The 17,012-nt window shown below is 37.3% G+C and overlaps 1 protein-coding gene across 1 annotated transcript; it reads left to right on the top strand.

Moving 5' to 3' along the window:
• Window positions 1-1,647: 1,647 nt before the first annotated feature.
• DECR1 (2,4-dienoyl-CoA reductase 1) lies at window positions 1,648-15,883 on the top strand. The gene is made up of 10 exons (XM_080381854.1): window positions 1,648-2,119; window positions 4,750-4,952; window positions 5,881-5,938; window positions 6,083-6,169; window positions 8,269-8,416; window positions 11,551-11,650; window positions 12,852-12,924; window positions 15,071-15,217; window positions 15,530-15,592; window positions 15,690-15,883. The coding sequence occupies exons 1-10, from the start codon at window positions 2,045-2,047 to the stop codon at window positions 15,747-15,749; spliced, it is 1,014 nt and encodes a 337-aa protein (XP_080237980.1). The 5' UTR covers window positions 1,648-2,044; the 3' UTR covers window positions 15,750-15,883.
• Window positions 15,884-17,012: the final 1,129 nt, after the last annotated feature.

Genomic DNA, 17,012 nt, shown 5'->3' with positions numbered 1-17,012 from the left:
TTGTAAAATGCAGGTAGTCTGCCTTAAATTATATGTTTAGGTGATGAGACATGAAAGTGTCACTGCAGTTTCCTGGCTGCTTCCTAGTCTTGTAAACCACTTTCTTCTTATTATTCAAATATGCTTATTATTATTCAAAGAAAAACAGGTCTGGTATAGGGATTGCACCTCATCAGTGAAAGCTGCTGAATAACATTTTCTGAAATTTAGTTTGGTCATATGTTCTTGTTCACTTTTACCATGACAATACAACAATTCTTTCAGAGGTAGCTGGCACATTTGTATCTTCCAATGTGTAAAAGGTTTGCTTTTGTTGCTTGTTTCCTCTTCCTTGTTAGTTTCTTTCCAGTGAAGCTTTCTAAATGCTGTAGTATTTCTAACTTTAAAACATCTCTTGAACTATATTCACTCCTTTCTCTAACTTGTTGTTTTGTTCAGTGATTACATATCTCTTGAGACTCAGTGTGTTTTGAATTAACTGATTTTATTGAAACGTTACTATTTAAACCTTACAGTGACTCTTTAACACCTACCAGATATTTGTCACACAGCTTTAATGGTATTGTGGTAACTGCTTAGTGGTGTGGCACTGTTGCCTCAGTGGCTGCCAGGTGGTATGCAGGACTAATAATGATATTACATACTCTAGAATTTACTGTATCAACAGAGCATCAACTATTTTTTTTTTCTCTAGATGTTGAACATTGAGCTGTTTGACCATTTTTATACAGGGAGCTGATGACTAAGGTGTAGGATTTTAATTCTGATGCCTCTGAACTCCCATAGCAGTGTGTGTTGTTTGCCCTGAATTCTTACTTCAAAAGTTGGTAGCATAGACCCACTCATGGGTTTGTTGTCTTTCACGCCAAGTTGTGTTAACAGTGTAGATTTGTTGGCGTGGTCTCTTCTCCTCAAAACCTGCAGCTTTACCGAATTCATAGCTTCCTACAGCTCCTGTGCTAGGCCAGATACAACTCTGCAGGACTCTCTGCCTTCTTACCCAGACTGTGCAAAAGGGTGGATAGTCAGTCTATCATTACCTTTCCCATTGGCCAGTCTATGTACTCAGCAGGGATAAATGAAATGCCTTGTTATCTCAACATAATCCCCTGTAGATTGGTGACTTCATTTGACATGATCTATGGCCGTGCTGTTGTTGGACAACATTTTGCCTATGTTTCCTATTTCATGGCTTGGCAGTGCTAGGTTAATGGTTGGTATTGATGATCTTAAAGGCCTTTTCCACCCTAAATGATTCTATGATTTAAAGTTCACAGACTGCTCAGGCCTTTTCTGAACTCCGTTGACAGTGCTGCATTTGAAAAGAGGAATCATGTTTTTTCCGGTAAACCTTGTTTCACAGCAGATGAAAGGTGGAGACGTGTGGTGGCACCAGCCTGGAGCCTCTGGAACGAACTCATCACAATCTCACTCCAAATCAGGCCATGTGTTACCCATTCCACATGAAATCCTGATCAGTAGCCTGCTGTGCCACCGCTTTTCTCATACTTCTGGAACAAATGCCTTTCCCCCAAGAACACGTGCCAAGAACTGCCAAGACCCCCTGAGAGAGAAGCCATGTTGAGGGGACAGGAGGCACATCAACCCCTGGTTTTAGATCCCACAAGGAAAAAAAAAAAAAAAAAAAAAAAAAGTAATTCAGTGTCCTTCAAGCAGCACTGAATAAACCATTTGCAATTTAAAAAGCTCAACGCAGTGAAGCTTATAAACAGAACCGAGCACACCCCATCCCTCGCAGCTGCCACTGGAGCCCCCGGGGCGGCGGCAGCGGCCGGGCGAGGCGCCCCCAGGGCGGGCGCGGGACCCCCTTTCTGGTGCTGCAGCCGCGGCCTCGCTGCTTTCCCGAGCTCGGTGGCTCAGGCCGGCGCTGCTGCGGCGCACCGGCACCGCCAGCCCGCCCACGCCTGCCCGGGGCCCGCGGGTGGCCCGGCGGCCGGACCGACAGCCGCCGCGGCGCGTGCGCTGGCCACGGAGCAGGCGCACAGCCCGGCCCCCGCCACTCCCGGCCCTTGGGCAGCGAAAGATGGCGGCGGCGGTCCGGCTGTGGAGGTGCGGCGTCCGTGGCGGTGCCGCGGCCTGCTTCTCTGGCATCCGGCGGGTAAGGCGCTGCCTGCTCCGGTGGGGCCGAGGGCTGTGGGCCGCCGCCTCCGGGGAGCTCCGCGATCTCCTGCCCCGCTGCCCCGCGGCTGCCCGGGCGCCCTTGTCCCGTCAGAGGGCACGGCGGGTCTCTGCGAGCGGTGCTGCCCGCCGGGCCGGGGCCGCCCGGCCGCCTCACGGCCGCCGCCGCGGGGAGAGTCCTCTCGTCGAAGCGGTGTCGAGGGGTGGCCCTGCCTGGAGGGGAGCCTCGGCTGTTTGGGTTCGGGGGAACAGCCAAGAAACCCCCCGACGGCGGGGACGACCCCCGGTTCTCCTCTGCTCCCGTCGCAGCCCGCGCCAGCCCTGTCGGCCGCGGAGCCCTGGCTAGAGGGGCGGCCTGTGCGCCGCGGGGCAGCTCCCGGCTCTCCCTTTTCCGTGCGGGCTGTGGAGGCGTTGGTCTCCGCAGCGAAGTTACGCAGTGCGGTGTAGGTAAAGTGGTTTGAATATTACCGTCCGAACGGTGCCGTGCCTGACTCGTGTGGGTGTTGCTGGAAGCCGTATCCAGCGATTTCTGCCCAGGCACAGGCCTTCTCCCCGGTGGTGGCTTGTCAGCTTCAGAGGGCCGCCTGCAGTAATTTCGTGATTCACTTGGACCCCCTGGGTGAGGGTTGTTTTTTTGGTTTGTTTGTTTTGAAGCTGTTTCCTGGCTTCTTTATGTCTGTGTTTACACCTGAAGTTTCATTTAAAACCCTGACCTTAGAAAGTGAAATAATTAAACTGAGTAAATCCTGTCATGGAAGCCCCTTGTGCAAGCTACTTATGAGGCAATAGCAGTCTCATGAACAGATTTCTCAATTACGCCAACTTTACTGGCTGCTTGATATGTGACAGTACTTCATTAGTCTTGGTGCAGATTTGCTGTCCGCCCCTGCAGTGGCCTGCTCCCTCATCTTTCTCCCCCGAGCAGGAGAAAAGCTACTTGCACAGTTTCTGTAGCAGTGACCAAGATGAGTGGGCTATGTTTGCAAGTAACAGGTCAGGGAGACACAGTACTGTGTGTGGGTTACCTCCAGTTACGTCCTTGAGACTGGGGAAGAGGGAGTTCAAATGCCATCTTGATTTGCAGTGTCTGCCATGAGCTGAGGTTCTCTGGAGGGAGCCCTTCTCTCTCCCTGCATTACCCGAAGAGATGTGTTGAGTAGGGACTACGAAGAAAGGCTCAGAAAAGAATATTCGCACCCTCCTTTCCTGGAGGTTTAATAGTATTCTGTGGAGAAAAAAAAGATACTCTGTGAAAATATGCAGATCTTTATTTTCATTGGGGGAAAAAAAATAATCAACAGTATTTCACAGACATTTGGTGGCAGATCTGATGTGTAGAATTCTGTTATTTCAGAAAAATCTTGTGAGTCTTTAGATTTTCCATTTGAGCTGCTTGTGTTTCTTAGAATCACCTTTGGTTTATTTTCCTCATTGTGAGAAACTGTAGCTGAAGAGTCCGAGTTCCAGGAAGAATCCCTAAAGTACATTTGCAGCATTGCTTTACTTTCGTGATAATTCTAGCTTTAGTTTTAGCTTTACTTTTATTTTCTTCTACATAGCACCTACCACTCTTCTTTACTCTTTAGTTTTTCTTTCATCATTTCTTTGGAACATGAGCTCTGTTAAATTGGCAGCGTAATTCCATCGTTATTCTTTCTGTTTTCACCTGTGTTACTCATATGCAAATATATTATCACACAGAAGGATTCACATGCACACTTTCTCAGACCAATTTTAAGCTCTGTGAAACCCTCACTCCAGTGCATTGTAGCTGTGGCATGTACAGATTATTTATTCAGCTACCACTAAAAATGTTATGTCTTAATTTTAGTGTTGAAAATGTTAGTAAATAGAACAATACGTTGTAATATTTTTACTATTATTTTAAAATAACTTTTCTTCTTCACGTCAACCTGTTGAACAATTGCATGTTTTTATTAACACCACCATACAAGATTAACCATTCATTGTTCTTCCCTGAAATTATACTAGACTTTTTATATTCAGCTAAATACATTAAAGGTTCAAGTACAAATGAGGATTAGAGAAAATAAATATAACTCATACTATCCTAAGTTTTTGTACATCAAATACAAAACATCTAGTTTTGTCATACTTAGAAGTATTTACAGCTTCAGGTTAAGGTAACACTTACATTCTAAATAATTTGGAAATTTCAGAATTATTACTGTGATGCTGCTGTCCCAAAGCATTTACTTCAGTATTTAGTTGAGGGCTTGAGTTAGTTCAGTGTTTCAGGATGCCAGAAATATCCTCTTGGCTATTTTTGCTGTGACTTTCTTGGTGACATTACAAATTCGTCATTGCATTAATGGAATGTTTTCTTATTAAAGCGAATCACTAGATGTAGTACTGAAGTGCCCTTGTCTAGTTGGAATGGGAAGTGGAATAGCTCAGATGCTTTACTAGTCTAGTATTAGCTTTTATATGAAGATCCATATGTATAATACATTCTAATAATTCTTGCACTCAGTTTATAATAAGGCAGTTATGGTTGTTATGTCCACTGTCATAAGTAAATGTCATCTTGCATAACAGTCCTGTATACAGAAATGAGAAAAAACAAACGTTCCTCTTATTTTCTTTCAGTTTTTCAGCCGTGGGCCAAATGTGCTGCATCAAGACAGCAATGCACCGCAAGCTGCATTCTTTTCACCTCTTCAAAAAGCGATGTTGCCACCAAATACCTTTCAAGGGAAAGTGGCCTTTATAACTGGTGGAGGTACTGGGATTGGCAAAGGGATGACAACAACTTTGTCCAGTTTAGGTGCCGTGTGTGTTATAGCAAGCCGGTAAATATTAATGAACATGTTTTAGAATTTTCATACTGAGTGCTGAAAAGCTCTATTTTCTTTTTCATAATAAATCTTAATTTATTCTTCATGAACTGCATAAATTTATTCTATTTACTCTGTCTCAGTACGCTTTTAAATTATAATGTCATATTGTAAATACCAGAAACTTGCAGATCCATCTACGTATGTCTAATGGTGTAACCAGTGGTACAAAAAAATAAACTAAACACACTTCCATGAAATGTGGCAGCAAGATAAACAGCCCAGAATATTATGCATAAATTCAGCTAAAGCCTGAAAGAGAACAAAAATCTGAAATGGCCATTATTGATAATTTTGCATGTATTATTACAGGTGTTCTTGATATGGATTTGAATTGCAATAAAAAATGAAAGCCATTCCTTTTAATTCTTACAACTTTAAAAACAGCCTTGATTTTTCCCTTAATGAAGATGATCTTTCTACAGTTCTTTTAAATAGCACTGCATTAAAGACTGGAAAACCAATCTCATTTTTAATCAAATTAAACATGTGTCATGACATTCATCCAAACAGTGGTTTAGTTATTTAGTTTGAAATCTCAATATGCATGTCTCTTCTAAAGTACCAGTACAGTAGTAGCAAAACCTGTTTGTTATGATTATGTACTCAGAATGAAAATATTTTCATTCTAGCTTATCACATTTGATCAGCTTGTGTCTTTTACTGTAATAAATCAGAAATTACTTAGATTTAAAGTTTTTTCTCAGAAAGTTAGTGGCTAAGCATAGGGGTTTTTTTGTCTTAAAGCTCAGTCAACAACATGTATGTGCGCATGCACCTATTCTAAGTTTAGCTCAATTTGCTTAGAAAAAATAATTAGATTTTATTAATCTGAATTGTAGTTGTATTTAATTGAAATTTAGTGATGTATACTTACTTCTAGGAAGCTCGATGTTTTGAAAGGAACAGCAGAAGAAATTTCTTCTAAAACAGGCAATAAGGTAAATTTTTACAGAATTGTGAATGTGTTGTTATACTTTAAATGGTTATAGGATTTATATGCATGTACATGCTTCTGTGGGGTTGCTTAATTTGTAAGGGATACAGTTTTGAAGTCTTATAACTGCCTTTCCATTATTATCTAGGTTCATGCCATCCAGTGTGATGTGAGAGAGCCAGTTTCAGTTAAGAATGCTGTTGCCGAATTAATCCAAGTGGCAGGACATCCTGATGTAAGTGTTCTAGTGAAAGAACTTCAGTTGTCATTACTCAAAATATTCTGCATAGTAGGTATGAAGAAAATTACTATGATAGAAGGTTAAGGGAATCTAGAGACACTAGACAAAAAGTAGACACTAGATTTCAAGATGAAGCTAATTTCACAGACTGGTCACTATTTCTGTGGTTCTTAAAATACTTTGTGGCCGAATAGACAAAACGTTGTTGTCCTTACTCTGAGGACTAACATTTTCTTTGTAAACAGTACAACTATTGTTATGGGGCTCGTTAATTAAGTGAACAGAATATTGCCCTTAAATTCACCTTTTCAGGAGGTTTACCTGTGTTAGTACAGAATTACACTTGTTGCTTACTAACAGAATGTCTCACAAATCAGAAATGGAAGTAATCATAAACATCTTCCTCGGTCCTTTCTTAGCTTATTAAAATACACAAAGAAGGTTCCAACTTGAAGACTTAAGTTCTTATAAAATCAAGGGAAAAATATCTTCAGTCAGGCTAAGCATCTGATTTTGATAGTTTGACCCAAACCAGAGCTCTTTACATCAGATTTGCTTTGAGAAGGGTGGTCTGGTGGAGTCTGAGCAATGATAGGCACCAAATTCTGATTTGCTTGTTAGAGAAACAACTCAGATTCAGCTAGCTGATGGAAAGTGTGATGAGGATGTTACGGTCAATGTAAAGGAGTCAGTGAGATTTAGAAATGGTTACTGTAGATTTAACACTGTCATGTATTGTAGATATTTTGCATTCACCAGTAGCTTCCTACAGGCATGGAAGAGAACCTGCTGAGTTCTAAATGTGTTAAGAAGTGGAGAAACTATTTCTCATAGCTGTATGCTATAACAGTGCTATAAAACAAAGCAGCTCACTGTCCTGATTTGTAGACATGATACTCTGGATATTATTTTGACTGTTAGTTACTGCAGTTTTTGGCCAAAGCACATCACAGTCTCCAGGTTTTAAGTGTGTCCAGAGAGGGAGGAGACTTCTTCCTGTGTATTGCATTTTTAGTACACCACCAATTTTCTGAATAAATACACCCCATGACCTGGTCTTTACAAGCATTTCCTTTCTCTTTAATTTCACATACTCTGTGTATTTAAGAGCGACTGCACAGTAAGTTGAATATTCGGTTCTTTTTGTCTAGTTTTTCTCTTGGTGACAGACATGACATGTAAGGTTATGAATACTGCAAGCCTGGGTATCCCTGCCACTGTGAGGTGAGATTTCAAAGACAGATCTTAATGGCAGTATCATATTTCTTCTAGTTTTGTTTTGTTCATTCCATCACCAAGATTGTTACTTGCAATTAGAAAGCAATTGCTCTTTTGTCATATGAATTGTTCTGGCAGTCTTACATATCTACGTACTACAAAGATTGTATCATTCAGTCCTTATTTCACTAGTTTTATTATTGTCTTCACTGTATTTATTAAGTGATTCAAGTAACCTTCCCAGTGCCTTGAGGTGTTTGGATTTCACTTTTTTTTCCCCTTCAAACTCTAGGAAGGCCTTTAAATTTTATTTGCCATCTGTATGTATAATTTATGGCTTCAACAGTGATTTGTTTTATATTAATGCAGTATGTGCTGTGCTCTGTTTTGTTATTGAAAATTCTAATGTCTTAATTTAGCCCAGAAGTTCTTCAGGACAAAGACTTGTTTTGTGTGCAAATCTACATGAATCTAGGTGCCATTCAATAAGTAATAAATCATTTTATTGCTTCAGCACATTATATTAATATTAAATACACAAGATCCGGCTGCAGAAGTTTTGGTTTAAAAACTGCTTATGTGATGCTTAGTCCTCTTAAAAAAAATAAACAATATCTAACTTGCTAGCTTGAATGGCTAAGCAGATGGTATCGAAAGTATCCTCTGCCTAATTATTGTTTGTAGAAAGGCAACATTGATTTGAAAAAAGTTGTGGGTTCTTTTTTTTCTCTCCACCCACCAACCCCACCACCTTGATAGGGCTATTTTTACTTTTCTACTTAGAAACACTAAGAAGTTCCTTGTAAATTCTTTGCTTTTCTCTCAGGAAGAGTTTGTCTTTAGTTAACTTTTAGGTTTTTGGTTTTGTGTTTCAGGTTGTGATAAACAATGCAGCTGGAAACTTTATTTCCCCTTCTGAACGACTTTCTGCTAATGCATGGAAAACAATAACTGATATTGTTCTTAATGGTACTGCTTTTATAACTCTGGAAATCGGAAAGGAGCTCATTAAAGTAAAAAAAGGTATCTTTAACATAAGATAAATGGTAACTAAGCATTTTGATACATTGTTACCTTACCATTATTATAGCCAGTTTTGAGAGTTTGTAAAGGAACACAATTTTTAACAACCTAAATCTTTTCTAGAAAGAAACTTTTTTCAGTAAAGCTATACTTCAATTTCACACAGTAGAACTGGATAGCAATTACTTCATTGTAGAATGTGCCGTTGAAATTGGACCCAGAGGCCATGAAGTTGAATATAAAAATCTGAATGCAGAGTTTGTACTGGTTGTAAAATGTTTTTAAAATTCAGAAAATTAGGTTTTGTGTAAAACATGCTGTTACTTCATTTGAGTCTTCTATATGTTGGTTTCATTGAGCAACTGAACATGTAGCATTTATATAAGTGAACAGCAAGTCAGGATATCACTTTGAATTTTCCTCCTACACTTAAATAAATAAATACCACAGCTGTGGTATTTGATTAATAGCACTAGAGAATATTACCTTTGAGATAATTTGGAAAAAAAAATTAAAAAATGAAATAGCTACTAGGCTTTATTTTCCTGGGTATAATTCTTAGTTCTAGACTAGGCAGGAGTGTAATCCACTAATTTTACCTTTACCTTAAAAATGTGATAGTTTTTTTTTATATACTGTTTAGCTAAAGATTTACTTAACCAGATTCTTGTCTTTAAGGGAAAGATAATGCATGCTATTTTATGTTACAACATAGATTATATGCAAAGAATTATATGCTTTCATTTTATATTATCTTCTAGTTATGAATCAGAAAACATTGAGCTTAATTTTTGATCTGAATGACATCATCTCAAATAGCATTTAAAAGCAGTGAGGTATATTATGTGCCCACGCTTCTGAATCTTGTTTTCTAGGTACAGCCACTGTGTTGAAATAATCCTTTTGTATTTGCACTGTATTTCTCCTAACTCCTGAATTAGTTCAATTTCTTCAAAATACCTCTCCGAAAAGTACTCAGTGGGGTTATACTATTTAATGATAACCATATAAAGTTAGTGTTGTTTCAGTAAATCTGTAACAGTTTTGGTCAGTTGAAAAGGTATTTCCCACATATATTTTAGCAGGACATGAAAAAATAATTTCCACCATTCTAGTGCTAATATTCCCGCATTAAAAACCTGTCCCCAACTCTGTCTTACTATATCATTGTAGCAAACTATTGTAATAGTTTTATGGTCTTCCAGGTGCATGCAGTAATATGAAATGCAGCTTTAAAAATGCCTTTGCCTCTGCTGCTGTTGAATGAAAAACTACTTTCCTTGCTTCCACCCTTTAAATTCGGCAAAATCCAGGAGTCATTCGCCTTCAATTTGTTGACTGTCTTCCTTTCAGTTCTAAGCTTCCAAAACATTTTAATTTCTTTTGCTATTACTTGCATGCCTTCTTTCTAGGGGACTCAGTCTGTAAGTAAGGCTTTATTTAAAGCTTTCTTTGAGACATGTTTTTGCAAGTAGATCAAGTGTAGTCATTTGTCCTCTTTATTTTCCACCTTCATTTTCTATTTACTTGCTTGGTGTTTTAAGTTTGAATGCAGACCTTAGTTTCTGGAGTGTTGGAGATGCTACTCAATGCAAATATTTTAGAACAGTCTGTGAGGATGCTGGACATCTAGCAGTTACTAAAGCACTGGTGTATTTTTTAGGTCTGCAGCGTGACCTACAATAAACCTAATTTGGTAAATAATAACAGTGCTCTGCTTTTAGACTTTTAAGTTTGTACCGGTATTTAAAAAGGGATTTGTAATTGCTAGTGTATTATTTATTTATGCACTAAAGTTTTACAAAATGATAGGAGTTAGATATTGTCCGTTTTATGAATATAGGCTTTAGGAGTAAAAATTGTGTATAAGCTGAAGTGTGCTTTAAACTTCAGAACTATACATTTATCAGTCATTCTTCCTTTTGTGTTTAGTTCACCCAACTCACCTCTGTTTAACCTGTGTTTTAAAAATTCTGTGGTTTAATTCTGAAAAATGTGTAATTAACAATCAGCTCTAGAAAACTTCAGTTGTTCTGTGTTTTTTGCCTGTGTTAATTTTCCTTTTCAAAGTTCCTCACTGTAGACTAATTTTTTATAAGTATAGTCCATGGTTTTTGGATATCTGCTGGCATTTCTGTCAGTGCTTGTTTATGGTTCTTTTCAATTTCTTTTGTGTAAGAATACTGTAATTTTTTAACTGAGTCTCTACTTCATCATCACATACATTCTATCGGTAACATATATTGTTCTAGAAATATCCCTTGGGTAGCTATTCTAATTAAATTATTTTTAAGATACAGTAACTAGAACAGTTATTTTAGTTACTGTGGCGTAAGTAGTGAACTATCATCCCTTGTCCTCCATTTCCATTAAGTTCATGCTAGTCATTGATCAGATAATTGGAATTTGCAGGCTTCTGTAAAGGAAAGATTGAATAAACAGTTGCAGTTTCTATGTTTTTGCTAAATCTGTTATGAAATATATAAAAGAAAGTGGTCTTTTTATGATACAGTTTGTTGTGATAGTAATGGGAAAAAGTAATGCAAGTTTAACTGTCATAAGCTCTACTGCAGAAAAAGCTTCTGAAAATTTCTTAAAAAAACTTTTCCCTGCATAAACTTTAACTCAAGTCTTAAACTGTGTCATTATAAGATTATGCTAATCCTAATTATTAATGCTGATGTATTTTTTTTTTTTTCAGCCAGGAATTGGTGAAATTAGGGCAAATTACCTGGTTGGTGACTACTAGGCTAGGGCAGCTTCTAAAAAGACACTGTAAGACCTTAGACCTTCACTCCAGTTAGACTGAGTTGCACATGTAAATTCATTATCAGTAGAAGTCTGAGGGTTTAGACCTTTGGAGCCTAATTTATAGCTATTTATGCTTACATGGAACAACTCTTAATGTTCCTGCAAAAGAGGGAATTGAAATAAAAGGGCTTAAAAGCAAAGCTTCTAAGACTAGATTTTTAAAATATCTTTTTACAACAGGGAGTGAAGTGGCATCCCAAACACGTGAGCTGCGAACTTTATTCTCACTGAGGTTGCGTTTCTCTTAAGTTCAGAGTTTGATCTTCATGCATTTTTTGCTTGTTTGGTGTGGGGTCTCTTTAAAATGTTTTTGCAACTTCCAGGAGCAGCATTCCTGGCTATTACAACAATTTATGCAGAGAGTGGTTCAGGATTTGTGTTGCCAAGTGCCTCTGCCAAAGCTGGTGTAGAAGCAATGAGCAAGTGAGTAATATAGCAAAATGTGTGTTCTGCTTTCCACGTCCCTGAGATAGGGTAATGAGTCGGTTAAAATTGAGGTAGTTGGTATAGTCCTGCTATTCCATTTCATAAGAGAACCTTCCATCCTCCAGTATCCTACCAAGAAATAGTATAGTGACAGGTTCTTACAGAAGGAAGCCTTAACTGCTATTATTATGACAATTTTTATCACAAGGATGAGCTGAGGACAAGTGGAACTACTTCTTTCAGCAATAGCAAGTTCCAAAGTTTAAATTACAGAGATTTAATAATCAGATCCTCATACCTTCCACTTTTTTCTCTCTCAGGAAAAGTGCTTATATTTAGGTGGAGTATACTGTTGCTTTGCCTGTCTAGTTTCGTAAAGAAATGATTTCCTGTCACTATTTTAAATTAAGGTCTGCAGTTCCACTCAATTCAGAAATGTGGTGTATCCACATTACTCAGCAAACAAAAGGATTTCTAACATTATTAACTATAGGGCAGTCCTTCATAGCAAATAGATCCTCCTCTACACTTTTGCAGAAGAAATTAAATAGTTTGGCAGCCTTTTAGTAATTAGAATTCTTTATCCAGAAAAAAATGAGGGAATGTGTGATGGTGTTGATTTCTGTTCTACAGAGCTATAACTGAAATGTGTACTTTTAAGAGACTTTGACCAAGCTAATTCATTCACTGCAGTAGGTGATCTATCTGAAGTACTGCTTATGCAGGGAAAACGTTGCCATAAAGTAAAATTATTCTACTGGTCCCACTTCAAAATGTAATATCTGTTCTGTGTTATTTCAAAGCATCTAGTGTGAAAGCTATATTGAAAATGTTAGAAATGTGTACTTGTGGGATAGTCTAAATTACCAGAGAAAGATGGTGGCCTGACAGTTGTTTGTCAAGGAGTTTAGGTGCCAAAATCACCTGTGTAATTTGTGTGAGAGAAAGAATTGCTCCATAATACTGCTTTGTTTGTGATGCACCTATTAATCCTGTGTACCCTGTGTTTGTGAATGTGATTTTGGGTTTTTTTTCCCTCTGAACTGTTTTTCTTAGGAACAAAAAAAAATATAAGTAGAAATGCCTTTTTCAGAAAAAGTCTAGTATTTACATGTTTGATTCAGGTTTTTTTGTGTGTGAATAGCATTATTAAGTACTGCGTTTAAAATACTGATTCATTCTGTTAATGAATTTTTAGGTCTCTCGCGGCTGAGTGGGGTAGATATGGCATGAGATTCAATGTGATTCAACCAGGTCCAATAAAAACAAAGGTACATAGCATGAAGTGAAACACAGCCTTGAATATGCTTTGTAGTACAATCTTAAGATAGTCTAACCTTTTCTGTAACTGTTAAATTCAAGTATGATTTCCTTGGCAGTCAAGACTGTGCTGGAATATTGAACACACTACCTCTCAGTTCTTCGGTAAAATAGAATTTCTTGAACTTCTGAAACCTGCCACTGTCCCTTCTACTACACTAGTATAAATGAAACCTTTTTTTAGTGTTTCAAAGAAATTATTTATCAAAATATTTAATGTTGATTCTTATCAACTGTACATAACTAGCTTGTCAAGTGAAAGGAATTCTTACACTTGGTGGAGTAAAAGTGCCTAATTTCTGCCTGAACTCACTTTTAAACAAAACATCAATTCAAAAATTTCAGAATCCCTTTTAGGTGTATGAGAACAGAATCTCACTAGCTTTGTTGAAAATCACAATACTAGGAAGAGAAAACTAAGTCAGCAAGGAAATGTGAAGCTTTGATATGAGTGAAAAGGAGGACTGGAGGGTTTGAAGGAAATAATCCAGACCAGTGGTAACAGGAAGAAAAAAGACAGCAGAAAAAAGAGGAGAGGGGAGGATTGATTTCACATTGAATCAAAATATTACAATTGTGAGCAGTAACTGCTAATAATGGTATTACTACTACCTGTAAAATGTTTCACAGTTGGTTTTGCTGATGTTTTGGGGGTAGGGGTGCAGAGTTGCTTCTTTTTTTTTTTTTTTTTTTTTATTTTCTTTTCTTTTCTTTCTTCCTCTTGCAGTATTAGATGCTACACTGGACAGCTCAGTTTTACCTTTTTCGACTTTAAAGAAAGATAAGTGGTGGTGTCAGCAGGGTTGTAAGAATGCTGAAACAACATTACAGGATGAGACGAGAGGTTCTCCAGGTCTTGTATCTGGTGGATTTTTAGGCCAGAGCAGAAAAACATTTAATGACATTTCTTCTTTATGTCGCTAGCCTCTGGCAGTCTATGGTCCAGGGAGTTTGATACAGTTGTTATCTCTTCATATTGTAATCATCTTGGTGGATCTCTCTTCTTCCATTAGTTCGTCCTGTTCCTTTTTGAATCCATATAAACTTTTGGTATCCACTATATCACATGGCAAGATCATTTTAATTTATAGATTCTCATAATTTGTGGCAAGTTAACTGCTTTAAATGTCAGTATTGCTACCTCCTGTTAATGTTTCTTATTTCAACTAGTAGTGTATATTCCACTTGAGGTATATGTGTTCTTCATAAAGTACTAGTTTTGTCATACTGGTTCCAAGTTAAAATTCCCTTGAAAGCATAAAAAGGCAGACTGGCTTTACTTAAAACAGCATATTGAAAAATCAAGGCTTTCTACATTCCTGTCTTTTAAAAAAAACTGTTGTAAGTCATGATAGGAAAAAACCCAAGCATAGAAGCACAATACTGTTAAGCTTATAAACTGGCATTTAAAAATATGGCAATAGAAGACTTAAATGGCATGAATACAACTACGATTATATAAATTTGTGTGCTTTAACTCATAACTTCAGTAACTTAACAGAAATGTTACTAATACGTTTCTGATTTTGCCTAAGGAGGTTGTTTCTTTGTGGAGGAGCCAGGAAGAACAAAAATCCTCTTCTATTTCCCATGCCATTCTAAGCTATTAAAATACTAAAACATCCAGTGACTTTGTTTAGTTCTAGCCATTGCTGCAATATAACTGAACTTTTTTTTTTCTTTTCATTATTACTTACTTTGTCATGTATAATTTATTTCTGTCGCTTTCTGGATCCTCTTCTCCTGGCATTCCTCTCCCCTGTCCATGCAGCACATTGCTTATTTCCTCAAGTGTTTATCAAGGGTGTCTGGGAATCAAAGATCATTAACCCCTTTTGTTTTTCATAGATGATTATCCAAAACATGTTAAATTACAGCTTATCATCCTCAGTAGATGCATGTCAACACAACAGAGTTTAATTGTTTTCTGTTTCTTACTTTCTTCTTTTCCCTCATACTGACACAAAGAAGATGTAGACAGTTTACTCGTAAATGTTAACTTCCGTATCGTTTATGTGGAGTCAAATCTCTGTTGGATTTTAATTTCTGATGTAGTTATAACTTTTTTTTAAAAAAAATGTTTCTCTTAATTCTCAGGGTGCTTTTAGCCGCCTTGACCCAACAGGCTCATTTGAGAAGAAACTTATTGAGAGGATTCCCTGTGGTCGTCTGGGAACTGTAGAAGAAATAGCGAATCTTGCTGCCTATTTCTGCAGTGACTATGCAAGCTGGGTTAACGGAGCAGTGAGTTTTCGTTGATCTTGTTTATACAATTAACCTAAACAATGGTCTGAGTTTTGATGATATTTTTTTAAAGCCCTGGTTTCAGAAATGGAAAAAAACCCTGATAATTATTCTTTAAAAGAATTATTAACATTTTAATTGTACTGCATGGCGTAGTCCCTTTAAAAAGAACTTTTAGAAGTGATTGAATTACATTATTTTGAGCATGTTTTTTTCTGATCCAAATTAATACAATTTACTTTCACAATTCATAATAGGAGAAGGCTACAGAAACCCCACTATTACTAAATATACTGCTTATGCTTTTTCTAGGTTATTAGAATGGATGGTGGAGAATATGTTTCTATGGCAGGAGAATTCAATGATTTGAAGAAGGTATTAAATTCCTTGCGTGCTATTTTCCTTTCAAACAGTTATTTATATGTGTAATTATTATATGGAATTCCAATAAAATGTTCTTTTCTTTTATTAGGTTACCAAAGAGCAGTGGGATATGATGGAAGCAATGATTAGAAAAACAAAAGGCTCTTAAAGTACATAACTATACGGTGGAGATTTTTGGAAATGAACCACTACTTTTTCATGAATACTTAGAAAAATAACCAATAGAAAAATAGCCTTCAAAATCTTTTGTATGGTAATTTCAATAAAGTATTTTGAAATAGTTATATTTTGAATATAGTATGTATATTTATCCCATCTACAGTCTATTCTGTTGGTAATGGTGAGCAACAGTTGTTCACTGAAATGTTATTGTTCTTTAGATTGTCATATATAGCCATGCCATGCTCTACAGTTAGGTGGCCAGGTTTTTAATGTTTCCGAGGATTTTTTTTGTTTTTCTCAGATACATGCAAGTATCTCTAAATATTGTAATTCCAATAGCATTTCAGGACTATAACTGTTAATCTGAGGAAAAACTAAGAAATTCAGTCATAATCTTCACACTTCAGTAATGTCCTACACTTGCAAATAACAAAGTTTCAAGTTACCAGTTTTACTACATACACTTGAGATAGGATGTAACTCCTGTGGTTACTTAAAAAATCTTGAAAGACATAACCAACTTGGTCTCATCTCTTGGTGACATTTTCGGTCTGTTGTTTTATGCTGAACTTTAAAAATGGCATTTAAAGACTAGCAATGCCTTTCGAAGGAGCTTGCTCTTTCAATTAAGTTAATGTTCTTGTAAATTAGAAACTAAAAATCATTTGCTATTAATGTGTGTGTGACTAGGGGAGTCTCTCTGTAAAAAAAAAGAAAGTTTACTTAAGGCTAGTAAAGTATATCAGTAAATCAGAACTGAAAGCGTTGAAACCTCATTGGCTCAGATTTACAGAAATCCTAGGTTTCATTTCCATTCACAAACTAAAGTACTAAAGGAGTTTTAAGGTGGGATTACCTCTGAATCTAGTCAGTTTATCCATCCTAAATGAGCAGATGATTAAAAAAACCAAAAATCCCAAACAAAGAAAAAACAAACAAACAATGTTTATTGCTGTCCCTCTTTTAGTATTATTACATTTTCCAGATTAGGGAGTTGCCAGTTGTTTGTCCTCCCTGCTTCAAACTATGGGATGGAGTTCTTAAAAGAAATTTAACCTCCTTTGGCCTTTGAGGCCTGAAATCCATGTTTTTTTCTTTTTTTAATTGTTTAACCTGAGCCCCAGACGATCCACACATACAAGCATGGATATAGCTGTATGTGCTTTGAAATTGATACAGTGGTTTAAGAGTCAGTAATATAGAACCAATTTGAGGATGTCTCCCTTCAAGTGCTGGCAGCAATCTTGTC

Source organism: Falco punctatus (assembly GCF_963210335.1).
Source record: "Falco punctatus genome assembly, chromosome: 3".
Lineage (NCBI taxonomy): Eukaryota > Metazoa > Chordata > Aves > Falconiformes > Falconidae > Falco > Falco punctatus.
Note: the sequence above shows the minus strand (reverse complement) of the source record. Positions and strands in the feature narration are given on the sequence as shown.

What these genes read in the sequence shown, in the direction of transcription:
- DECR1 (XM_080381854.1), top strand. Translation starts at nt 2,045, where the DNA reads ATGGCGGCGGCGGTCCGGCTGTGGAGGTGCGGCGTCCGTGGCGGTGCC. An exon ending in GGTGTAGAAGCAATGAGCAA is followed by an intron (nt 11,651 to 12,851) that starts GTGAGTAATATA and finishes ATGAATTTTTAG; the next exon opens with GTCTCTCGCGGCTGAGTGGG. An exon ending in AATTCAATGATTTGAAGAAG is followed by an intron (nt 15,593 to 15,689) that starts GTATTAAATTCC and finishes TTCTTTTATTAG; the next exon opens with GTTACCAAAGAGCAGTGGGA.